This window comes from Poromitra crassiceps, assembly GCF_964638095.1.
Source record: "Poromitra crassiceps genome assembly, chromosome: 19".
Classification (NCBI taxonomy): Eukaryota; Metazoa; Chordata; class Actinopteri; order Beryciformes; family Melamphaidae; genus Poromitra; species Poromitra crassiceps.
The window spans coordinates 25295063-25322065 of record NC_139646.1 but is presented as its reverse complement, the minus strand read 5'-3'; the positions used below and the strand labels follow the sequence as shown (position 1 = coordinate 25322065).

Genomic DNA, 27003 nt, shown 5'->3' with positions numbered 1-27003 from the left:
CAGTTTTTTGAGAGAAACTAGACTGATAACAAGACTGTATGGATTAGGGGAACATTGGATGATTAGTCCAGATTCTGGACAGAGGCGGTAATGCAATGATGCAACATGTTGGATGCCAACCGCCGTAAAAACCAAACAGAAGAAGAAGAAGAAGTCGTGATTACCACATGAGGGGACCGTTCAAGTGCATTTATGTTGTATTCATGTTAAAACACGAGCCCTATTGAATGACGATTAATTTACTAAATGAAAAACTTGTCATTATTGCCGACGCGAAAGGTAATATGCCAAAGAATCGTCTGGAGGTCGCCTCGCTGTGACCCCCAGTGGTCTTGACATAACAGTCAAAGTTGCACTGAGAAGAGGTGGGAGTGGGGAACCCGTTCGAGAACTGGTTCGAATCCCGACCCCTAACGCCAACCAAGTTGCTTTGTTGCCTAAACCTGCCTAAAACGTTGTTTTATTTAGCTAAACAGGCTGGGCAATAATTCAATATTATCGTTTATAATCTTTAAAATCAGATTTCTATGTAGGCTACACTATGAATTGATCTAAAACATTGTATTACCATTATGCAGGTATTATTTATACAGTATTTAAAATACAAAATATGAGTAACTGTATTCCATTAGGCCTACAGTTACAGTTTCAATTGGTGGCATCGTATTTTTAGTTACTCAGCTGTCTTTAAAAATCACACCCAGGCGTCTACCACGTAACCAGTTTTAACTAAGAAGAAGATGACAATTCCTCGAGTGACATCACTGATATATTATCACAACTGCCTGATTACATCACAGTCGAACAATTGCATGTCATCATTTCCAGTTGAGTGACATCACTTCACACACACACACACACACACACACACACACACACACACACACACACACACACACACACACACACACACACACACACACACACACACACACACACCCACACACACACACGAAGATTTATCTTGGTGCCCTGTGTGCTGCTGTTTATGCGCTCTCATGTGAAAACTACAGCAAATGTTTTCTGTCAACGTGGTTTAACTTTTGTCACAGCTCTTTGTAACTTCAAAACAAATATTTCGCTTTATTATGAAGTCCAAATCAGTCGCAGGCAGTGTTGTTGGTACTTTTATTTTGTGCGTAAAACGCCACACATCCGGTCTTGTTCTGACTGACGGTGGCAAGCTCGACGCAACACAACTACCTCAGCTCCTGACGAAGTCAACGTAACCTGCAGCCGACATTACAGATAGATGATTGTAGTTGGAAGTTTGCAACATGAGATGAAGAGGACGTCTCTGAACAAGTCAAGGTAGCCTGCCTCGCGTTGCTTTTGCTTCCGCTGAAACAGAACCTTATCGGAGAGCTTCACAAGAACGCTAGCAGGTTGAACCGTTAAACCAGCTACTAGCTACGCTGCTGCTACCCGCTATAAAGTGTTGGACATTAGTTAAATAGAAGACTTCAACTCGCACTGCGGTCAACGAAACGAGGACGTTTGCGCCAATGCGCCGACAAGACTGTCGTATAAACAACAACCTTGTTCTGAAATTATTGTAATGGCACAAACTGTAACGTTTTATACCACGTCAACTAGCAAACGAGAACCATTGCATGGGTAATGCTAGCAGAACTTTGCCGGGACCGCTTTCCAACTTCAGCTAACGTTAATAGCTGTTAGCACTGCAGGCTAGCCTGCCCATAGCGTAGCATAGCCGCACCGTACCCCGCTAGCCGGGCGCTTCTCGCTCATACGGAGCACATTAGCGCCCGGCGAACGTCACGCATTTCCCATCAAACACTGTGCCATTTTCACGTCTAGGTCTAAAAGCCGGCTCCTACCTGAGTCTTCACGTGAAGTGAAGACGCTATCCGATGCAAAACATCCCCTTCTTTTAATGACACCTAGTTGTTGCATCCAAATTGTTGCATAAAATCCACTTTTCTGTCTTTCAAAAACGGAAAAGCATTTATCTGGAGCACCTCGAGCAACCCGGAACAACTTCCGGGTTGCTTCAGATCAGAGAAGAAGAAGAGTAGCTCCAGATAAATGCTTTTCGGTTTTTGAAAGACAGAAATGTGGATTTTATGCAACAATTTGGACAAAAGTCCTGCTCCTGCATCTACTGTATGTCTTCTTCTTATTTGAGTGTTTTAGTAGCTAATGTCGTCAGTGGTAGAGTTTGTGTATTCACAGTCAGTGAAAATGAGTGACTCTACCAGTGATAATTATGACATTTTCTACCATAAGGAAGCATTTAGGATGAGTTATTATCAGTAAATCACATGGCTGCATACTGTGAGCGTGTAGATGCATGTATTTAAGAGGACGGTGTTATTATCTATGTTCCACATATATTCATTGTGTACGCTATCTTGCACATATTGTGTATGTTTTCTGCTTAACCTTTTGGCAAGCTGGCGTTTGAACCGTTCAATTTAGGGAAAGCCACCCACTGAACATTTTCAAATATCTGGTCTGTTACATTACTTTGGAAAGCAGTGGAATGATATCTTTCCAGGTATCCTGGAACAGAGATCCAGATAGGTTGCTACATCTAACCACAAACTTGTGCAACCAGACCTCAATAGGACACCCAGTAACCAGAAACCATCCAAGTATCATATTGTTCTGGAGGTTCTTCCTTATAAAGAGCAATAGATGGCAGCATTACACTGACTGTTTATTGGCTGTAGGGCAGGTGTGTCAAACTCAATTCCATCCCGGGCCACATCAGGATTATGGCTGCCCTCAAAGGGCCGGTTGAAAAATGTAACACAATATAAATGTATCAAGCCTACCTGTTATCACATTTCTTAATTACCTCTGATTCGATTATTATTGTTTTTTTGTAATTACTTAATACTAGCTCTGAAAGCTGAATTATCGGGAAAACAATGGCAAACAGACAACTAGTAGCTTACAACTATTATTCAAGTTAACAATAGCTATTTTTAGCCGTATTGCGAAGAATTGTACTGCGCAAATTGTATTCTTTGCTAAGCCCGCCGGGCCTTGAGTTGGACACATGTGCCTTAGGGGATATATTTTGTATGTAGTTGTTGGATCGTTGCCATATAGAGAGCCATGCCTTCATAACCTAAGACACGGGAATGTGGACGAGCAGAAGTACTAACGTGTTATAGAGGGTGTAGCGGTAAACAAAGAGATCGCTAAACTATCCCACGTGAGTAGTTTACTCATCTTGTTTCCCCCTCATTGATTGATACAGTTGATCTGAAAATAGCAGAGTAAACTTTCTGCCTCATTTCAAAGAGGAGGGTAAACTGCGTTTAACCTCCACTACGTCCCCTGTCTGTAATGTGTATCATGTGTTATTGTTGGAGTAGTAGGTGGCAATTACACAGTGATTGTAATTGGACTGTAATTTGATTGTAAAAAGGGAGATAATGAGATGATTTCATAGCTTTCAGTGCTGGAATTCATAATTGGCCAGTTCCAGCCAGGGCATTTTGCTTGTGTTTTACAGCAGCAGCTCTGGAATGTTGAGCAAAAAAAGCACATCTCTAAGAGAAATCCTCCTCTGCATGTTATTTGGAGAGCTTTATAATTGTATCTCACCTTGGAAAGCGAGCAAACCATTCATTTATATATTTTAATTTGACTGAAGTCAGACTCGGTGCCCATGGAGATGCAGGTTTCATACACTGTGTCCACGGTTCATTGCTTTGTTTGCTTTTGTGCTGCTGTGTCAAAGTACGTGGAACTGAAACTGTGAGAGCAGTTTCGTGTCTTGTTGTTAACAGTAGATCCTGCACTTACAAGGATATAACAACTATGTCAACAGTGAAGACAGTGAAACGTCCAAGACGCTTCATTCACACAGAAAGCTTGTTGAAGGGGTGCCTCTGCTAACACAGCCATTCCCTCATGTCAAATATAGCCATGTGTCTGCCATTCATCCAGCGTTGAAATTCATGTACTTATTTATACCAACATATGACTTAGTTGCAACTTGCCACCTCTCTATACAAATGTAGATGGATTACGCACAAATCAAAGAAAGACTACAAAGGAATCAGTGTAGCACTCCTATAGAAAACAGTAACGGTATGAGAAATTCACATCACGATTATCGTAACCAAAATTATCACTCTTATCGTATTATCATGGTATTCGTAAAAACAAATGCTGAAAAATTTAAATGTTCAAAAAGTACTGAGTCATTGAAATCATTTTACAACATTTTATTGAAAACTCAGCCTCAAAAAGGATTGATACACTCACTGAAATCATTTCTCCAAGGCTGTACGTTTGCATCTGGGAGACGGTTGCCAACTTTGGTTGATGATGGACAGTGTTTACCATGTTTTTCAAAGCACTGTAATCAGGGTTGGTAACACGGTAATCACAGTACCACAGTTTTAATGATAATGAAAATTTGAAACGGTACGGTAATACGGTTATCATAAGGAATTTTATCGCGGTTATCATTCAAACCGGTTATCGTTACATCCCTAGAAAAGACCATCTACAAGCTAATAGAAAGCAGCATTGCTTATCTGCTCTTCAGTGTAGGAATGCAAACGTCCTGGCCTTAAGGGGGCACTTTCAGCATTCCATTGTGTTTTACAGCGTTTAGCAGGAGTTAGTCTTTCAACACTTCAAAGGATAAGGTTTCTATCCTTAGGCTATATATTAATGCACCTTGACTTGTTCTTAGCTTAGAAAATGAATACCAAGTACCAACCATTTTGGAGCCTCTTTTCTATTGTGAAAATAATGTAGCTAATTAAGACCAATTTCCAATCAGGAAAACACTTGAAAACAATTAAGAAGAATGAATTTTTTTTGGAAAACTCTTGAGGTCTTCAGACTGTTGGTCTGTGTGCAGTGATTTTGTAAATAGATTGGGAAGCGTAGCAAAAGAGAGTGAGCGAAGCGACTACCACAGTGAAACTCAGACCTTGGCAGACTACTTATTGTAGGCAGCATCACTTTTAATGGCCTTGTTATATAATTTGACCCCCCAACCCCCAGGCTGTGTGGCCTAGGCCTGTCTACTACTCAGTGCTGGATGTAGTGTGTTCTCTCTGCCCAGGCTGTGTGGCCTAGGCCTGTCTACTACTCAGTGCTGGATGTAGTGTGCTCTCTCTGCCCAGGCTGTGTGGCCTAGGCCTGTCTACTACTCAGTGCTGGATGTAGTGTGCTCTCTCTGCCCAGGCTGTGTGGCCTAGGCCTGTCTACTCAGTGCTGGATGTAGTGTGTTCTCTCTGCCCAGGCTGTGTGGTGTAGGCCTGTCTACTACTCAGTGCTGCTGGATGTAGTGTGCTCTCTCTGCCCAGACTGTGTGGTGTAGGCCTGTCTACTCAGTGCTGGATGTAGTGTGCTCTCTCTGCCCAGGCTGTGTGGCCTAGGCCTGTCTACTCAGTGCTGGATGTAGTGTGTTCTCTCTGCCCAGGCTGTGTGGTGTAGGCCTGTCTACTCAGTGCTGGATGTAGTGTGTTCTCTCTGCCCAGGCTGTGTGTGTTCTAGGCCTGTCTACTACTCAGTGCTGGATGTAGTGTGTTCTCTCTGCCCAGGCTGTGTGGCCTAGGCCTGTCTACTACTCAGTGCTGGATGTAGTGTGCTCTCTCTGCCCAGGCTGTGTGGCCTAGGCCTGTCTACTACTCAGTGCTGGATGTAGTGTGTTCTCTCTGCCCAGGCTGTGTGGCCTAGGCCTGTCTACTACTCAGTGCTGGATGTAGTGTGCTCTCTCTGCCCAGGCTGTGTGTGTTCTAGGCCTGTCTACTACTCAGTGCTGGATGTAGTGTGCTCTCTCTGCCCAGGCTGTGTGGCCTAGGCCTGTCTACTACTCAGTGCTGGATGTAGTGTGCTCTCTCTGCCCAGGCTGTGTGGCCTAGGCCTGTCTACTACTCAGTGCTGGATGTAGTGTGCTCTCTCTGCCCAGGCTGTGTGTCCTAGGCCTGTCTACTACTCAGTGCTGGATGTAGTGTGCTCTCTCTGCCCAGGCTGTGTGGCCTAGGCCTGTCTACTACTCAGTGCTGTGAATCTTCACGATGCATCTTAAATCGATGCATCACTTTTTTTCCGCAATACATGATTTATTTTTTCTCACTTTCTTTTTCTCACTGTGTGGCTACTTTTAAAATAAAAGTGCATTTGGAATTGCATTGTATTATGATCCATAATTAAAATAAACAACTGCATGTACTTCCATTATATATTTTTTTGATGATGATGATGATGATGATGATGATTTTTTTATTTTTTATAATCGATTTTTGACATTTGTGAATCGATGCAGAATCGTGCACGTCCACATCGCGATGCATCTTATAATCGATTATTTTTGACACCCCTAGTGTCTACTCAGTGGCAGTGCTGCTGGATGTAGTGTGGTCTCTATCCTCTTCTGCCTGCCTGCTGGGGATGCTGCGTGTCGGCCAGGAAGCTGCACTTCCTCTCCCTCCCTCTCAGCCAATCACGAGCTGTCGTGTAAATGTACACAGAGCCCCTCCCCCCAGCTCTATGTCACCCTCCCTCTCTCTCTCTCTCTCTCTCTCTCTCTCTCTTCCTTTCTCCTTTCCTCTGCCGCTTTGCTGGCAAGGACTAGGCCTCTGTCTGTATGCTGCTGCGGCTAGGCTAGAGCGAGAGAGAGACACAGAGGGACACAGAGAGAGAGAGAGAGAGAGAGAGAGAGAGAGAGGGCTTGGAGAAGAGAAGAGCGTTGCGAGGTGTGGGATGGAAAAGCATTTGAGGCCTGTGGGCAGAAACCCTCATGTGAGTCACATCATGCCTTTTATCATCTGCATTTTCATCACGCTTTTCCTATTTTATGTCTGTGTCTTGTCTTCCTTCCTCTCCCCCGGTCTCTCTCTATCTGTCTCTGTCTCTCTCTATCTGGCTGTCTCTCTCTATCTGGCTGTCTCTCTCTATCTGGCTGTCTCTCTCTCTGTCTGTCTGTCTCTCTCTCTGTCTGTGTCTCTCTCTGTCTGTCTGTCTGTCTCTCTCTCTCTCTCTCTGTCTGTGTCTCTCTCTGTCTGTCTCTGTCTCTCTCTCTGTCTGTGTCTCTCTCTATCTGTCTCTCTCTCTCTCTCTGTCTGTGTCTCTCTCTGTCTGTCTCTCTCTGTCTCTCTCTGTGTGTGTCTCTCTCTCGCTGTCTGTGTCTCTCTCTCTCTCTGTCTGTGTGTCTCTCTCTCTGTGTGTCTCTCTCTGTCTCTATCTGTTTCTCCTCCTCTGTCTCTCTGTCTGTCTCTCCCTGTCTGTGTGTCTGACTGTCTCTGTCTGTGTCTCTCTGTCTCTCTCTCTGTCTATGTCTCTCTGTCTCTATCGGTGTCTCTGTTCCGCCTCTCCTTCCTGCACGCCTCCCTCGCTCCCTGCCCCCATACCATAGTGCCGGACTGCCGTGTGTGTGTGTGTGTGTGTGTGTGTGTGTGTGTGTGTGTGTGTGTGTGTGTGTGTGTGTGTGTGTGTGTGTGTGTGTGTGTGTGTGTGTGTGTGTGTGTGTGTGTGTGTGTGTGTGTGTGTGTGTGTGTGTGTGTGTGTGTGCGCGTGTGCGTGTGCATGTATGTAGCTTAAACAGACCATGACTGTAAACAAAGGTCCTTATGTGGTTTGTAGCTTGAAATCTTTCCTGCCACATCACATGTTGAGGGAAGGTTGGACAAACCCGTTTGGAAGTTTACATTCATCCATCCATTCAGTCAGTGTGGTGACAGGGTGAATGGTGTAGTAATCAGAGAGCTATAGGTGTTGCTTGGCTAGTTGGCTATAGTATCTATAGGCAGCTCAGCAGCACCAGTTACAATCAACTGAATCATGTCATCATATTGAACTAACATGTGTTCTTCAGGGTGATGGTGATACAGGGTTTTCCTGCTTCAGAATGGGCCTTCGGGGGTGACTACACATGGCAGTAACATCAACATCCTTACTGTCACATAGCCTTTTGGGTTAGTGTGTAGTAGTAGTAGTCTGGGTTATCCTGACCTGAACACAAATAATATATCAGTTATTGTCAGAAATGATGATGGAGTAATGTGTTTTACAGCAGCCTAAGTTTCGGACAAAGTTATTTCAGAGCGAAACAGAATGCGAGGTCACAACACTGTCACGTTATCAGGGTGGTTTTTACCAGGCTAGCCAAAATATTCCAAAGCTTTCCCCAAGAATGTATAGTCGTCAGGGTGGGAATTAAAAAAGCAACAGCATTGAGCTCATTAAAGAACACTAAAACAAAACAAAACAAAACAAAACAAAACAAAACAACTCTTTAATGATGATCCATTCCACCTATTCAATGGTAAAGGAGAACAATGCTGATTTATTTTGCACATGAATTCACGCAAATCCGAAAAGCGAATACTGTAAACAGTTTTGCAGGCATTCATTTAGTTTGACAGTTATTGCGAGTTGATTTGAGTTAAGTTGTGGACCAGTGATGTCATTTGTGCATGAATGACATCACTGGTCCACCACAACCTAAATGAACCCAAATCAACTCAATTACTGTCAAACTAAATGAATGCCTGCGAAATAAATCAGCAGTTATTCAATGAAGTTCTCCATTGGGAGGTTCCACAGCTGTTAAGTGTAATTATTGTTGTGAAAGGGATAATTGACGATGCATGCCCATTGCCGACACACCTGATGAGCGGCCGTCAGTGCACCATAGGGCCAGCTAAATCATGTGACATAGGGCTAAATCATGTGACATAGGGCTAAATCATGTGACTGGTAGGCTGGTTCAGATTTCCAGATCACATGAGGAAACCGGGGGTTATTTTCCCAGCTGATCTGCCTGTCCTGTACCATTGATGTGCCCTTTAGCAAGGCACTTCAACACCACCAGCTCCAGCACAAGGTTGCATTGTGATGGTCTGGGGCAGTGTAACACACTCTCTCCCCTTGCAACTACTCCCCCAGGCTGTGTGGCTGTGTTGACGGTGTTCTTCATCCCATCGCCTGCTAGAATAAGGGTTCAAATCTGACACCTGTAGATTGCACAGAGTTAACAACACAACACATATCAGGGTATTTCAGCAAAACAACTGAAAACGTACATGCTTTAATTTACACTCTCGGAAAATATTCACACACCCGTGTCTTCAAGTTTAATTCACTATATATATATATATATATATATATATATATATATATATATATATATATATATATATATATATATATTTTGAATGTATATGTATATATATGTACGGTATATATATTAGGGGTGGGGGAAAAAATCGATACACCATAGTATCGCGATATTTTGCCTGACGATATTGTATCGATATTTGGACGCCAAGTATCAATATTGGACACACACACAAAAAAAAAAAAAAAAAAATTGCAGGCCATGCATGCCATGCGAGGCCACCGGGCTGCTATAAACTTTCGTTCCAAGGCCGGCAGTAAACAAACGGTAGCATATTTCCATTTTGTTTTAACAGTAACAGTTTTGTCATAACAGTAATTTACAAATTCCCCAGTTACTCAATGGGCTGCACAAGATGTTTTGTGCAAGTGAAGTGAAGTTGCATTGTTCAAAAACTACCTAAGTACAGTAGTCCACACACACATCCAGTGCACCATACTGGACTGTAAGTAGACTGTAACAAACAGTTCAGTTTGTCAGGTGCATGCAACTATGACATGACTTTATGAAAGTTGTTGGTCTGTCTACTTGACAATGTTGCTGCAATAAAATGGTTGAAGTCAGATGTACAGACTGGAAAAATTTTCTTATATAAACCAGATGTTGACAAAGTTTTCCTTTGGGGACATCATTTGCAGTTGAAAAAGTAAGAAATCGCAATATATCGAAATATCGCAATATTCAATATATCGCGATATCGGCGATATCGCAATACTATCGTATCGTGACTCAAGTATCGTTTTAGTATCGTATCGTGGGCATCTGGTGATTCCCACCCCTAATATATATGTATATATAGATGTATATAATAAGGCTGTGGCGATTCACTTATCTCCCGATTCGATACTATCACGATTCTTGGGTGCCGATTCGATTTATATTGCGATTCTTAAGTATTGCGATTCTACGATTATTGCGATTCGATATTACAATTTATTGCGATTTTTGTTTATTTTTTTCTTTTCTTTTTTCAGTTTGTTTGCTTTTTTACACTAGATTAGAACATGGGAAAAGTTGAATCATACACTAGAGACTGTATATTATATATCATGAGTAGGGCTGGGCGATATAGTTAAAAACAGGGGTGGACTGGGATCATAATTCAGGCCGGGCATTAGATACCAAGCAGGCCAGGCCGATATGGGCCGACGCGTGTGAAATTTGGGCCGTTTGAAGCCCAATTTGGGCCGTTTGAAGCCATATTTGGGCCGTTTGAAGTCCAATTTTACAATGAGATGCACCCACTTTAACCCTGAAGTGTAATTATTACTTCAGATTTTTTTTTTTTTTGCGATTATCGATTCTGGAATAAAAGATCGATTAAAAAAATCGTGACATTAAAAATCGCGCTACTTAGGTGAATCGATTTTTTCCCCCACCCCTAATGTATAATATAATGTATGTATGACATCTCACATGTGATGTCACCAGGGGCGGACTGGGATTCTAATTCAGGTCGGGCATTAGATAGCAAGCAGGCCAGGCCGATATAGGCCGACGCGCGTGCCGGCGTCCATAGGGCACCGACGAAAAATTTGGGACATTTGAAGCCCAATTTGAGCCGTTTGAAGCCCAATTTGGGCTGTTTGAAGCCAGATTTGGGCCGTTTGAAGCCCGATTTGGGCCGTTTGAAGCCCAATTTGAGCCGAGTCCAATTTTACAATAAGATGCACCCACTTTAACCGTGAATAAAGTAATAAAACCACTAGTAAACCAGTAGGCAGCGCCTGGCCTGCTGTTCAGTGAGTGGCCTGACTGGGGGCACCAAAAAAAAAAAAAAACTTTTTTTTTTTTTTTTTGCAGGCCAGGCCAGGCCACCGGGCATTTGCCCGACGTGCCCGATTATGCAGTCCGCGCCTGGATGTCACATGTGACATCTCACATGTGATGTGACTAATCGATTAATCGTGGCAGGGCAGCTCTAACTTACAGGTGATAAAACACCTCACTATGAACTTTAAGGAGGACAAGATAGATTGAGTACGTCTATATCTACTGTTTTACACATCATATTTTCGTGTGTCTGCATATTTCTGTTTCCGGTCCCCAGTAAACTCCAACAATAGGACCATTATGGTTATGCTCAGATCAAGTGGCAGAGTTATCTAATACTCCTAGCAGAGCCTAGATCAGCAGGGAGAAGAAATGTGAACCGTGCTCAAATCTACACAAACTTCTGACTGTAGCTTCCTACAGACGTCGCACCGCCCATGTTGGATACGCTAACACCCATCGTCAATGTACCAAACAATGTGCCAATAATAACAGGGATGCATTTGTCCATCTGAAAGGCCCTTACTGTTCCCTGCATGCAGTGTTGTTTGGACTCAGCGTTGCTCCACACAGATCATAGTTGATGATACAAGGCTCAAGGCTGTACGAACAGGTGAGGCTACACAATAGCCTGCTTGATCTGAGCTGATACAGTAGGTGGATCCTCCTCCTGGTTGACATAGCTGGATGTTGACATCAATTCCCTGGAAAGTAATTTGATAACTCACCTGATAATCCACATACTTCCCGCATCTCTCCGGGACAGGACAGGTGCGTAGGGCAAGGAGGACAAAGTCTCTCCGGGACAGGACAGGTGCGTAGGGCAAGGAGGACAAAGTCTATCCAAATGTGAAAAGAGTCCCGCACGGCACACGGCCAACTTGCAATAAAGAGGATTTATTTGTGACGTTTCGCTCAGCGACCTTTTTCAAACAAATAGTTTACAGACATGATGAAGTACGGAGTGGCTCTTCTGTCACAGCCAATCAAAACTCCACACGTGAAGGCGGGTCTGCAGCTCTGTCACAAGACAATTACTTCTGAAAGGCATAGCCTCTAAATGATGCATAGAAAATGTCAATAATTAGGAAGTCTATATATTTATCAAACATTTAGAAATACATATTTTAAATAGATAAGGCTCATTTTAGGCAATAAATAGGGGCAAATACCTATGTTGAATAGCAATAAGATCGGTTAACTCAGACCAGACCGTCTCCAATTAGGTCTTAAGCAGTGATAGGCTATAAAAAGTGAAAGAATGCCTACCTCAGATAGCCTACATTTATAAATGAGCTTCACAATAAACAGAAAAAGACATCAATACAGACATATCTGCTCTGACTGTACTAGTATCTCCTCTGACTGTATCTGCTCTGACTGTACTAGTATCTGCTCTGACTGTATCTGCTCTGACTGTACTAGTATCTGCTCTGACTGTATCTGCTCTGACTGTACTAGTATCTGCTCTGACTGTACTAGTATCTGCTCTGACTGTACTAGTATCTGCTCTGACTGTATCTGCTCTGACTGTACTAGTATCTGCTCTGACTGTATCTGCTCTGACTGTACTAGTATCTGCTCTGACTGTATCTGCTCTAACTGTACTAGTATCTGCTCTGACTGTACTAGTATCTGCTCTGACTGTACTAGTATCTGCTCTGACTGTATCTGCTCTAACTGTACTAGTATCTGCTCTGACTGTATCTGCTCTGACTGTACTAGTATCTGCTCTGACTGTACTAGTATCTGCTCTGACTGTACTAGTATCTGCTCTGACTGTACTAGTATCTGCTCTGACTGTATTAGTATCTGCTCTGACTGTACTAGTATCTGCTCTGACTGTACTAGTATCTGCTCTGACTGTATCTGCTCTGACTGTACTAGTATCTGCTCTGACTGTATCTGCTCTGACTGTACTAGTATCTGCTCTGACTGTATCTGCTCTGACTGTACTAGTATCTGCTCTGACTGTATCTGCTCTGACTGTACTAGTATCTGCTCTGACTGTATCTGCTCTGACTGTATTAGTATCTGCTCTGACTGTACTAGTATCTTCTCTGACTGTACTAGTATCTGCTCTGACTGTATTAGTATCTGCTCTCTGACTGTACTAGTATCTGCTCTCTGACTGTGTTAGTATCTGCTCTGACTGTACTAGTATCTTCTCTGACTGTACTAGTATCTGCTCTGACTGTATCTGCTCTGACTGTACTAGTATCTGCTCTGACTGTATCTGCTCTGACTGTATTAGTATCTGCTCTGACTGTACTAGTATCTTCTCTGACTGTACTAGTATCTGCTCTGACTGTACTAGTATCTGCTCTGACTGTACTAGTATCTGCTCTGACTGTACTAGTATCTGCTCTGACTGTACTAGTATCTGCTCTGACTGTACTAGTATCTGCTCTGACTGTACTAGTATCTTCTCTGACTGTACTAGTATCTGCTCTGACTGTACTAGTATCTGCTCTGACTGTACTAGTATCTGCTCTGACTGTACTAGTATCTGCTCTGACTGTACTAGTATCTGCTCTGACTGTACTAGTATCTGCTCTGACTGTACTAGTATCTGCTCTGACTGTACTAGTATCTGCTCTGACTGTACTAGTATCTGCTCTGACTGTACTAGTATCTGCTCTGACTGTACTAGTATCTGCTCTGACTGTACTAGTATCTGCTCTGACTGTACTAGTATCTGCTCTGACTGTACTAGTATCTGCTCTGACTGTACTAGTATCTGCTCTGACTGTACTAGTATCTGCTCTGACTGTACTAGTATCTGCTCTGACTGTACTAGTATCTGCTCTCTGACTGTACTAGTATCTGCTCTCTGACTGTACTAGTATCTGCTCTCTGACTGTACTAGTATCTGCTCTCTGACTGTACTAGTATCTGCTCTCTGACTGTACTAGTATCTGCTCTCTGACTGTACTAGTATCTGCTCTGACTGTACTAGTATCTGCTCTCTGACTGTACTAGTATCTGCTCTGACTGTACTAGTATCTGCTCTCTGACTGTACTAGTATCTGCTCTCTGACTGTACTAGTATCTGCTCTGACTGTACTAGTATCTGCTCTGACTGTACTAGTATCTGCTCTGACTGTACTAGTATCTGCTCTGACTGTACTAGTATCTGCTATCTGACTGTACTAGTATCTGCTCTGACTGTACTAGTATCTGCTCTGACTGTACTAGTATCTGCTCTGACTGTATTAGTATCTGCTCTCTGACTGTACTAGTATCTGCTCTGACTGTACTAGTATCTGCTCTCTGACTGTACTAGTATCTGCTCTGACTGTACTAGTATCTGCTCTGACTGTACTAGTATCTGCTCTCTGACTGTACTAGTATCTGCTCTGACTGTATTAGTATCTGCTCTCTGACTGTACTAGTATCTGCTCTCTGACTGTACTAGTATCTGCTCTCTGACTGTACTAGTATCTGCTCTGACTGTACTAGTATCTGCTCTGACTGTATCTGCTCTGACTGTACTAGTATCTGCTCTGACTGTACTAGTATCTGCGGCTGCCTGCTGTTCCCACAGTTGCAGGGTGGAGGTGCTGCTCTGCTCCGTCTGTGTTTTGGAAGACACATCTTAGCCGATGACACAGTCTGTCCTACAACACAGGAACAGCACATCTGCCTGGAAGACCTTGCTCACCAATATTGACTCTAGGCCTTGATCAACATAGCAGAGAACAGGGGGTCAAGGCACCACTCCAATCATCTGCAGCGGCTGCTGCTCCCACATTTACCAACCAGGAAGTTGGTAAGGAGTTAGAAACAAGGGGGGTAGTTAAATTTGATGCCATATCAGGCATTGTTTACATTTTTTCATAATGGTTATTGCCCGCTTCAAAGTAATAATAATAATAATAATACGTTTTATTTATAGACTGTTTTCACCAGCTGCAAACCCACAGCACTTCCTTTTTCTCAGCTTCTTCTTCTGTGTTTTGTGGCGGTTGGCATCTTTAAATAAATGTTGCATTGCCGCCACCTGAATTGTATCAGCTTCACAGTGCTAACTATTTACAGTGTCCACTTTCTCAGCTGTTCAGGGGAAAGAACTGACATAGCCTACTTCTATTTATATTTGTTATTTTTCTATATGTTTAAATGTAAAGATAGGCCTATGCGTGCAATAACGTACTGATAGTCAGCTTACTCTGTAACATGTAGCTTTTATTAGCCTCTCAGGCTAGCTCCGGAGCGCTTCCTACTACCCATCGTGTGCATGTCTTTCCGACAGGGGTGGTTGTTATGGCAACTATCAACAACAACAACAACAACTACTACTACTAACTACTACAAGACATAAAGACCGAAATAGGCTACGTTGTAACTGTGTCTGTCGGAGACACGGCCTAACGTTAACATTTAATATGAGCCGAATATCAGCCTGCGTGCGCTCAGCTATGTATGTGACGGTTGTTATTGTTGTCAAGTTAAAACCGTCTTATCGAGCGCTTTACAAGGGGCTTTAACCAAAGGTCAAGAAAGCAACACATTCACGATACACAAACAACAGAAGAATGAGGATGGTGGTGGTGGAGCAGGTCAGACAGGTAGGAGGGGACCTGGTCATGGAGGACTTGGTGAGTGAGGACTGACGAGGAGGAGGACTTTGAACAGGATGCATTGTGGGACGGGGAGCCAGTGGAGGTTATGGTGGACAGGGGTCACGGGAGTGGGTGTGGGTGAGCAGCAGACTGACGGGCGGCAGAGTTCTGGATGTACTGGAGTTTATTGAGGAGTTTGGATGTTGTGCCATATAGAATGCTGCAGTAGTCAATGTAGGATGAGATGAAAGCATGGATCAGAGTTTCAGCAGCAGAGAAGGAGAGTGATGGATGGAGAGGAGACGGGCTGTGTTTCTGAGGTGGAAAAAGGCAGTTCTGGGAATCTTATGTGTTCGAACGAGAGGTTGCTGTCGAAAAAGACTCCAAAGGTTCCAGATGTGTGGGGAGGGGGACAGGGTGGAGTTGTGGATGTGTGGGGAGGGGGACAGGGTGGAGTTGTTGATGTGTGGGGAGGGGGACAGGGTGGAGTTGTTGATGTGTGGGGAGGGGGACAGGGTGGAGTTGTTGATGTGTGTGGAGGGGGACAGGGTGGAGTTGTTGATGTGTGGGGAGGGGGACAGGGTGGAGTTGTTGATGTGTGGGGAGGGGGACAGGGTGGAGCTGTGGATGTGTGGGGAGGGGGACAGGGTGGAGTTGTTGATGTGTGAGGAGGGGGACAGGGTGGAGTTGTTGATGTGTGGGGAGGGGGACAGGGTGGAGTTGTTGATGTGTGGGGAGGGGGACAGGGTGGAGTTGTTGATGTGTGGGGAGGGGGACAGGGTGGAGTTGTTGATGTGTGGGGAGGGGGACAGGGTGGAGTTGTTGATGTGTGGGGAGGGGGACAGGGTGGAGTTGTTGATGTGTGGGGAGGGGGACAGGGTGGAGTTGTGGATGTGTGGGGAGGGGGACAGGGTGGAGTTGTGGATGTGTGGGGAGGGGGACAGGGTGGAGTTGTGGATGTGTGTGGAGGGGGACAGGGTGGAGTTGTGGATGTGTGGGGAGGGGGACAGGGTGGAGTTGTTGATGTGTGGGGAGGGGGACAGGGTGGAGTTGTGGATGTGTGGGGAGGGGGACAGGGTGGAGTTGTTGATGTGTGTGGAGGGGGACAGGGTGGAGTTGTTGATGTGTGGGGAGGGGGACAGGGTGGAGTTGTGGATGTGTGGGGAGGGGGACAGGGTGGAGTTGTTGATGTGTGTGGAGGGGGACAGGGTGGAGTTGTGGGGAGGGGGACAGGGTGGAGTTGTGGATGTGTGTGGAGGGGGACAGGGTGGAGTTGTGGATGTGTGGGGAGGGGGACAGGGTGGAGTTGTTGATGTGTGGGGAGGGGGACAGGGTGGAGTTGTGGATGTGTGGGGAGGGGGACAGGGTGGAGTTGTTGATGTGTGTGGAGGGGGACAGGGTGGAGTTGTGGATGTGTGGGGAGGGGGACAGGGTGGAGTTGTTGATGTGTGGGGAGGGGGACAGGGTGGAGTTGTTGATGTGTGGGGAGGGGGACAGGGTGGAGTTGTGGATGTGTGGGGAGGGGGACAGGGTGGAGTTGTTGATGTGTGTGGAGGGGGACAGGGTGGAGTTGTGGATGTGTGGGGAGGGGGACAGGGTGGAGTTGTTGATGTGTGGGGAGGGGGACAGGGTGGAGTTGTCGATGGTGGTGAGGCAGAGTTTTGGGTGTCTTTGGTGAGGGATTTGGGACCAATGATGTGGGATTGATCACAGTTGAGTTGGAGAAGGTTTGCTTACAGCCTCCAGCATTAGATTTCAGTGAGGCAGTAGTAGTCGTAGTAGTAGACTGTTGAAGACTGAGTAGTTGAAGACAAGTAGACTGCTGAAGACCGAGTCGACTGTTTGAGCAAGATGTAGGCTAGCCACAGGATGTTACCAGCTCAGTGGCCTTGTGGTCTGAGTGTCCGCCCTGAGACTGGGAGGTCGTGAGTTCGATTCCCCGGCCGAGTCATACAAAAGACTATAAAAATGGGACCCATTTGCCTCCCTGCTTGGCACTCAGCATCAAAGGGTTGGAATTGGGTGGTTAGATCACCATATGATTCCCGAGCGCGGCGCACGCTGCTGCTCACCGCTCCCCCAGGGGATGGGTCAACTGCGGAGAACAAATTTCACACATTGTGTGACAATCAGTGGGACTTTACCTTTACAAGAGCCTGGTTTTTCAGGTCTGCCACTGAGACAGGAACTTGATCAGGTGTCGGGGGATCGGGGGATTTTCCAAATGGGTCAGTGCAACGTGACCCTGGGAAGGGAAGAAGAACATGTTTTGCTCATGGATGCTTTCCAACCCGAGACATTCCTGCTGTGACGTTAAGGACCACTCCTTCTCTCCCCTCACAACACAAAGGGATGAGCCTGAAGGCTGTCAGTGTTTCAATAGTCTTTGTGTGCCTGAGTTGTACTCTATAGAAATAGATTCTATAGTGAATTCTATAGTGTACAAGGTGACATCACCTGGCTGCCACCAAGACAAGCTAAATACACTGTAGCATTTGGCCAGTGCAGTACCCCACGTTTCACCATTAGGCGTCAGGCTTCACCACAGATTTGGGTGGGGATTTGCGGTCTTCTGTAGGGCTTGTGTGGTCTGAACCTTTGCATACCGTGCCCTTTCCTCCAGTGAGCTTTGAGAGACCTGTGACTTTGCCCTGCCAGACTTGTATGCAGCACACTTATTGTTGTTATTGTGTGAGACCCCTAGTGACAGAAAAGGGCATATTATTGTACATTGAACAGTCTCTCTCTGGTCTCTGTCTGTAGGAGCTGTACTACCTGAGAATGCAGAGGAGCAGAGAGAAGATGGAGAGGGTAATGATGGAAGAACAACAGCAGGTAGGTTCTGTGTGTGTGTGTGTGTGTGTGTGTGTAAAGGTGTCAAAAGGAATGTGTTATATCCAGTAGTTGGCTGTTAAGATGTATGTTGAAGGGGGGCACAGTGGTGCAGTGGTAAGCGCTGTCGCCTCACAGCTAGAAGGTCCCTAGGTTCGATTCCCACCTGGGACGCTGTGAGCGCTGAAGGAATGCCCGTCCGCATGTCCACGAGTGCCCAGCGCCCGGGTGGGGACCTCAAAAGGGCCTTTCTGTGTGGAGTTTGCATGTTCTCCCCGTGCCCCCTGGGGGTTTCCTTTCCTTCATATATCCTGGTTGCTAATGTGGTTCCTCCTCTGGTCGTTCGGGGCGCCTGTTCAGAGGGAGGGGAACTCGTTGGAATAGCGTGAACCTCCCACGTGCTATGTCCTACCGGTGAAGCTTTCCCTGTCAGGTGAAAAGAAGCGGCTGGCTAACTGCCCATGTCTCGGAGGAAGCATGGAGCCAGTTTCGGCTCTCCCCAGATTGGCAGAGGATGGAGCAGCAACCAGGATAAATAAATTTAAATTAGCACTAACGGGGGATAAAAAGGGATAAAAAATCAGGGAAAGAAAAGTTGTAAAAATTTTTTTTAAGTATGTTGAAGTATTTTTAGGACCACGTAATTGACATTGAATTGCACCCTCTTGCACAATACCTCCATTGCAATAAATAAATGAATGTAACCTTCCTCTCTGGCCTTCAGCTACATCTCACCTGCACTAGTTCAATAGAGTAAAGGGGAAAAGGCAATGGGATTTTAGTATCAGGACTTTGGTTAAATGCATGAAATAAGCTCTGTGGTTAACAAAAGTTCATGAGACATCAAAGTTTGTGTTCAGCAAGATCATCTTCACAAATGAGGACCACTTTTATGACTGAACAGTCATAAAAATAATATTGTGTAATATATTATTTCACAATAATATTGTGAAATAATGTTGTCTGTACAAACCCTGAAGTCAAACTAACATTATTAGTGTATGTGTGTGATGATGACCTCCAGCTGGCACAGTCTAAGAGGAGGCTGAGGGTGTGTGTGGCGACCTGCAACAGAGCGGACTACTCCAAACTGGCCCCCATCATGTTCGGCCTCAAAGCCCACCCTGACGAGTTTGAGCTGGAGGTGGTGGTGCTCGGCTCACATCTCATCGACGACTACGGGTAAGATCAACCGTGAGCCTTCTACAGCCCAGTAACAGTAATTATTAACCTTGATCCGTGTCTCAAACTATGCCATGTTGGGTCCTTGAATTTGAGGGAACTGGGCCTGTAAAGTCCTTCAATTAGATGTTTAAGAAGGTGTGGGAACTCTGATAATATCCTGGTTCTTCTTTCTGTTCTTCTCGTTTTTCTTTTCCGCCTCTCTCTATGCAGGAACACCTTTCGTATGATCGAGCAGGACGACTTTGACATCGGCTCCAAGCTGCACACCATAGTGCGAGGGGAGGACGAGGCGGCCATGGTGGAGAGTGTGGGGCTGGCGCTGGTCAAACTGCCCGACGTCCTGCTGAGGCTCCGCCCCCACATCCTGGTTGTCCACGGCGACCGCTTTGACGCATTGGCCCTAGCAACCGCCGCCGCCCTGATGAACATCAGGATCCTCCACCTGGAGGGAGGAGAGGTGAGGACATTACCATACTGAGATAGGTGCAATATCTAAATCACATTCCCAAATCTGCCGAACAGTCTACTGAGCAGAAGGTCAAGGAACAGTCTACTGAGCAGAAGGTCCAGGAACAGTCTACTGAGCAGAAGGTCAAGGAACAGTTTACTGAGCAGAAGGTCAAGGAACAGTCTACTGAGCAGAAGGTCAAGGAACAGTCTACTGAGCAGAAGGTCAAGGAACAGTTTACTGAGCAGAAGGTCCAGGAACAGTCTACTGAGCAGAAGGTCAAGCGACTTAAGGCATTTGCATCTGAGGGCTCAACACATTGTGAGTTGTGTCATCAGCATAGGTATGGAAATGAACATCACACTGGTGATATCACCTTAAAGCCCCTCCAGTGTATTTTGTCCTGTTGATTAGCCACACTGTCAGCCAAATATTTTTTCACAATTCGATTCTGACTGATGAGTTAGCTAGCACGTTAACTAGCTAGCTAGCTGTTGGCTAGGTAAGTCTGCTGCCTGCTGCAGTACTACGCTAGCTAAGCTAAAACACTAGCTCATTAACAAGTATGAGTCACGCTGATCTCCATGGTGCCACCTATTTTGAAACCCGTCACCCGGTTGTTGAGGACTCAGCAAGGTAATGCAGCTATACTGTAGGTTGAGGCCACGTCTCGTCATAGACAGTCCGCATGTGTGGGAACGCCCACAAAATGTTAAACGGCTGGCACGCGAGTGGGGTAAAACCGCCCATATGTCTCATGGGTTGACTCACCAAAAGACGGTGCTGCGGCTCTAAACTACAGGTTTGGGGGTTCTAGAGCAAGTCAAGTCAAGTCAAATTTATTTATATAGCACTTTTCATACACAAAGGCAATTCAAGGTGCTTTACAAAAAAATAATTGAAAAAACAAGCAGCAAAGCAATGCATATATAAAAAAAAAAAAACACAGAATATATACTCAAATTAACAAGCATGAAACATTATTTCTGTTTTAAATAAGTTACAAGGCATTCTTCAGTATTATTATTACATGTACAGTCCATTTGTTGGAAATGTACAGGAAAAAAAATAAATAATAATTACAGGCCGAATACAGGTTTATTCTGCCGGGCTGGAGAGAGGCAGTAGTTTAGTAGCAGTTAAAGGCAAGAGTAAACATAAAGGTCTTTAGCTTGGATTTAAAAATAGGCAGAGTAGGGGCAGATCTAATGTGTTCAGGGAGTTTGTTCCAGTTATGAGAGGCATAGTGGGAGAACGCGGCTTCACCATGTTTTGATTTGGTCCTCGGGACAATTAGTAGACCAGTGCCTGAGGATCTCAGGGATCTGGATGGTTCATAGTGTAGAAGCATTTCAGAGATGTAGTGTGGGCCTGACCCGTTGAGAGATTTGTAAACTATTAGCAGAATTTTAAAGTCTATTCTAAGATTTACTGGCAGCCAATGCAGGGATTTGAGAACTGGTGTAATGTGTTCAGCTTGGTTCTTGTTAGAACTCTAGCAGCCGCATTCTGAATGAGCTGTAGTTGTTTAATAGCTTTTTTGGGAAGACCATTGAAAAGACTGTTGCAGTAGTCTAGCCTGCTAGAAATGAAAGCATGAATTAGTTTTTCAAGATCTTGTTTGGACATATAGCCTCTAATCCTTGCTATATTTTTTAGATGATAGAAGGCAGATTTTCTTATAAGCTTGATGTGGGAGTTGAAATTTCGATCAGAGTCAATAATAATGCCAAGATTTTTTACCTGGTCCTTTGGCTTCAAAGATAGGGATTCGAGGTGAGCAGTAACTTTGAGCCTATCTTCTTTTTTGCCGAAGACAATTATCTCTGTTTTGTCTTTATTAAGTTGGAGAAAATTCTGGCACATCCAATCATTAATTTGCGCAAGGCACTGACACAGTGTCTCTATGGGGGCATAGTCATCCGATGAGAGGGCTATGTAAAGTTGGGTGTCATCTGCATAGCTATGGTAAGCTATTTTGTTTTTTTGCATAATTAGGCCTAGAGAGAGCATATAAAGGTTAAATAGGACAGGACCTAAAATTGATCCTTGGGGTCAATGTCATTTTGGTTTGGTCAGATGTGTAGTTGCCAATGGAGACAAAGTAGTTCCTGTCTTGCAGATAAGATCTGAACCACTCTAGGACCGTGCAGAACACAAGACGTCTGCTCAGATGTGCGTTTACTGCGGTGGTTAAATCCCCGATCGTGTCTGCCTGGGCTGGGCTATCCGCTAAATTCTAACTTTGCTGAATGGATAGAACGGGGGAATTTACCCCACCCTGACCCCGCCCCCAGGCTAACCCAGCGTCTATTGTGGGCGTTCCTAGAGCCTGTATGGGCGTTCCCAGACATGCGGACTGTCTCTATGCCTTTTGTTTCCGGCTGGCGTACCACAGAATCAGATGCCGTGAGACTACAGCAGGCGCTCACACAGAGTATTTGAGAAAGGGAAGCGCAGTGAGAAGATTAGCAGACTGAAAGATATGTCTGCCTGTCTGATGCATGATCCCGAAGACTAACAAAGACTTTTTCTCCGAGAGCACAATCGGAAAAAAATATTCTTTTCACCTACCAAACATAGATGACAAAAATGTAACCCTCCCACCCTCCCCAGGTGAGTGGAACTATCGATGACTCCATCCGCCACGCGATCAGTAAACTGGCCCACTACCACGCCTGTTGCACACGCAGCGCCGAACAGCACCTCATCGCCATGTGCGAGGACCACTCTCGCATCCTCCTGGCTGGCTGCCCCTCCTACGACAAGCTGCTGTCAGCGCACCGCAGAGAGGACTACATGGACATTATCCACTCCTGGATAGGTAAGAGGGGGAAACGGAGACAGGGACTAAGTGAGCGTGTATATCGGAGTAAACGATGTTGTATCAGACAGATTTATCTTGTACATTAGTCGTGGAAAATAAGAGCTGTGCGAGCTTTCCATTTGTATCAAGCAGCAAAAAAGTTGCACCAGGTTTGAGTTAATTTTGTGACTTGACATGACACGTCCTGCCATGTGACTATTGCGCGTGCGCCGCACATCGCGATAATGAAGCTGAAACGATATATGTTGCAGCCCTGGTATAAATGCTGTGCATGTCTACTTCTATTCACCTTATGTAGCCCCACCCACTTGACCCAGTTGTGTTATGACTTCCTGTTCAAAACACTGTCTGTTTTACCTGCTCACTAGTACTGTACTGTCACAGGAAGTGTAAACACAATAGATACAGTAGCATGAAGACATCTGATTGTGTGGGTGTGCGCGCTTGTGTGTGTGTGTGTGTGTGTGTGTGTGTGTGTACCACCTTATCCTGCAGGTGACAACGTGCAGGAGCATGACTACATCGTGGCTCTGCAGCACCCGGTCACCACCGACATCCAGAACTCCATTAAGATCTATGGGCTGATGCTGGATGCCCTTCTCTCCTTCAACAAAAAAACTCTCATCCTCTTCCCCAATATTGACGCCGGTTAGTGGACGCCTCTCTGAAAATCTTAAACTCAGAGCCCACTGATCTTCAACCGTAGTAAAAACATAATGAAAGTTATATCAATAAGAAGCAAAGAGTACTTGAAAGTAGGCATAACATACTTTAAGTATGTTATGCCTACTTTCTAAGTAACTTAGTAAATAAGTTAAAAAAGGGGGCTTCCTGTTTCAACTTAGACTGTGAAAAATAGCCATCTTAACATGGCATAGACTTCTTTTCTTTCCGAGAAGTGAAAAATGTACCAATGTGCTGAGATGTCATCTGTTTTGAATGGAAATCAATTTGTCTCAATAATTTCCTTGAATAAAGTGTTATTTTATTCTGACTAGTGGAGTGGTTAGACCTTGTTTTGACTGTTGTTTTCCAGAAAACCCATGTTTTTGCCCTCTCCATCTCTCCTCCCCACCTGAACAGGAAGTAAGGAGATGGTGCGCGTGATGCGTAAGAAGGGCATCGAGCGGCACCCCAACTTCCGGGCGGTGAAGCACGTCCCCTTCGAGCAGTTCATCCAGCTGGTGTGCCACGCCGGCTGCATGATCGGTAACAGCAGCTGTGGAGTACGAGAGGCCGGGGCCTTCGGCACGCCCGTCATCAACCTGGGAAGCAGACAGACAGGCAGAGAGACAGGTAGGAAGACGCACACACGGACACACACATGCCCCCACACACACACACACACACACACACACACACACACACACACACACACAGAGAGAGACAACCTGGGAACCAGACAGACAGGCAGAGAGACAGGTAGGAAGACACACACACACACACACACACACACACACACACACACACACACACACACACACACACAGAGAGAGACAACCTGGGAAGCAGACAGACAGGCAGAGAGACAGGTAGGAAGACACACACACACACACACACACACACACACACACACACACACACACACAGAGACAACCTGGGAAGCAGACAGACAGGCAGAGAGACAGGTAGGAAGACACACACACACACACACACACACACACACACACACAGAGACAACCTGGGAAGCAGACAGACAGGCAGAGAGACAGGTAGGAAGACACACACACACACACGCACACACACACGCACACGCACACACACACACACACACACACACACACACACACACACACAGGTAACCAAATTCTTTGGATGGAGGACCCTGGGCCAAAAATAAATGTTGATGTTATCCGAAATTGCATTACATTAAGATGTATTATATTTGATAGGCAATTAACATTCTAAATCTTTTTATTTATTTATAATAAAAACACTACTCTTGTATCTGTTTAACAGTAATTGTATTACCGTAGTTAGATTTAGAGTTGATTGTAAAAAAAACAAAAAACATAGCCTATTTAAAAGGGAAAGACACCTTTCTGACACAAAGTGCGTGCAACACAAGGTGAGTCGCCCTAACAGTACCCATAGAAACCATTCTCATTCAGATATCTTGAGGTGAGAGGTCAAGGGGACCCCTTTGAAAATGGCCGTTTTTCGCTCGCCAAAATTCAGTGTAAATTCAGAGCATTATTTAGCCCCCTTCCCGACAAGCTAGCAAAATGTATGAGCAACCAAAATGTTATCGTAATAATACAAAGCAAAGAAAACCAATGGGATGTGTAGGAAGTCTCTGTGTGTCAAAGCTGCTGGTGGTGGTGGAGGCAGCATGTATGGTGTCCGGGTGTTGCTTCCTCCAATAAAATAAAATAGAAAGCCAACAGCCAAAATATACCAAGGAGGGAGAGGGAGAGGGAGGGGGAGAGAGAGAGAGAGAGAGAGAGAGAGGGAGAGGGAGAATGGGCGAGATGTCCGTCCTTGATAACCTCCATCACAGGTGATGGTCATCTACCTGAAGAGGGAGGGAATGCTGGGCAGGGCAAAGAGAGACTGTGGGAGGGCAGAGGACTCAAAGAATTGTGTGAATCCATGAAAAAAGGCGAGACACGCACGATCCAAAACCTGTATAGGGCAGGTGCAGAGCTCGAGGCAGGAATAGTAGAGAAAATAAAGCTCGCACACTGCAGGGCTCCAGTTTAGGTGTTTTTATTTGACACCTGAGGAAGGGCAGGCTGCCCGAAACGTAACCCACCGGTGTCAAATGAAAACGCCTAAACTGGAGCCCTGCAGTGTGCGAGCTTTATTTTCTCTACAGATGACTCAAAGACTCATTGTCAACCAGACAAATGGAGTACAGGTAGCTACTCCCCTAGAGTAAATGGGCTGTCACCAGTGAATGCTGGTGATGACAGCTTAGCACACGTATGTTCCTGAGATGCTGGTGATGACGGCTAAGCACACGTATGTTCCTGAGATGCTGGTGATGACGGCTAAGCACACGTATGTTCCTGAGATGCTGGTGATGACAGCTAAGCACACGTATGTTCCTGAGATGCTGGTGATGACAGCTAAGCACACGTATGTTCTTGAGATGCTGGTGATGACGGCTAAGCACACGTATGTTCCTGAGATGCTGGTGATGACGGCTAAGCACACGTATGTTCCTGAGATGCTGGTGATGACGGCTAAGCACACGTATGTTCCTGAGATGCTGGTGATGACAGCTAAGCACACGTATGTTCTTGAGATGCTGGTGATGACAGCTAAGCACACGTATGTTCTTGAGATGCTGGTGATGACAGCTAAGCACACGTATGTTCCTGAGATGCTGGTGATGACAGCTAAGCACACGTATGTTCCTGAGATGCTGGTGATGACAGCTAAGCACACGTATGTTCCTGAGATGCTGGTGATGACAGCTAAGCACACGTATGTTCTTGAGATGCTGGTGATGACAGCTAAGCACACGTATGTTCTTGAGATGCTGGTGATGACGGCTAAGCACACGTATGTTCTTGAGATGCTGGTGATGACGGCTAAGCACACGTATGTTCTTGAGATGCTGGTGATGACGGCTAAGCACACGTATGTTCTTGAGATGCTGGTGATGACGGCTAAGCACACGTATGTTCTTGAGATGCTGGTGATGACGGCTAAGCACACGTATGTTCTTGAGATGCTGGTGATGACGGCTAAGCACACGTATGTTCTTGAGATGCTGGTGATGACGGCTAAGCACACGTATGTTCTTGAGATGCTGGTGATGACGGCTAAGCACACGTATGTTCTTGAGATGCTGGTGATGACGGCTAAGCACACGTATGTTCCTGAGATGCTGGTGATGACGGCTAAGCAATCACAATCAATTTTTAGCTGACATGATGCCACAACACTCAAGACAGAAGAAAGAAGGGAAAGACGAACACTATAAAGATGCTAATGTTAAAAGGTTTAATTTCCAACCGCCTCTCTTCCTACTGAAACTGCCCTAAGTTTTTCTGTATTCTCACAATAAGCTAAACATCTTTGCCTTGTCTTCATATATTTTGTTATTTTTGAGAAACTAACGCAAAACGATTGAAAACCACTTAAACCACTGAAATGCTCCATAGAGACACTGCAGAGCGCGCCATCATTCAGAAACCACGCCCAAAACGGGGGGAAACAAAAACTCACCCCCAATCCTGGCATTCTCCTATATGTATGTCACGTGTTGCACACAAAGATCATATATATGGAAGAGGAGCAC

The 27003-nt window shown here is 45.2% G+C and overlaps 1 protein-coding gene across 2 annotated transcripts in view; it reads left to right on the top strand.

Moving 5' to 3' along the window:
• The first annotated feature begins 1239 nt into the window (after positions 1 to 1239).
• gne (glucosamine (UDP-N-acetyl)-2-epimerase/N-acetylmannosamine kinase) overlaps positions 1240 to 27003 on the top strand; it is a 31861-nt gene continuing 6097 nt past the window's right edge. Inside the window, exons 1-7 of one of the 2 annotated variants that reach the window (XM_083655902.1) lie at positions 1240 to 1311; positions 18223 to 18294; positions 19316 to 19473; positions 19687 to 19933; positions 22541 to 22748; positions 23247 to 23399; positions 23835 to 24047. In XM_083655902.1, coding sequence (XP_083512028.1) covers positions 18241 to 18294; positions 19316 to 19473; positions 19687 to 19933; positions 22541 to 22748; positions 23247 to 23399; positions 23835 to 24047 — 1033 coding nt within the window. In that variant the 5' untranslated portion in view covers positions 1240 to 1311; positions 18223 to 18240. Of the gene's footprint in view, positions 1312 to 6673; positions 6745 to 18222; positions 18295 to 19315; positions 19474 to 19686; positions 19934 to 22540; positions 22749 to 23246; positions 23400 to 23834; positions 24048 to 27003 lie in introns of those variants that run through there. The other variant, XM_083655901.1, reaches the window with a different exon arrangement.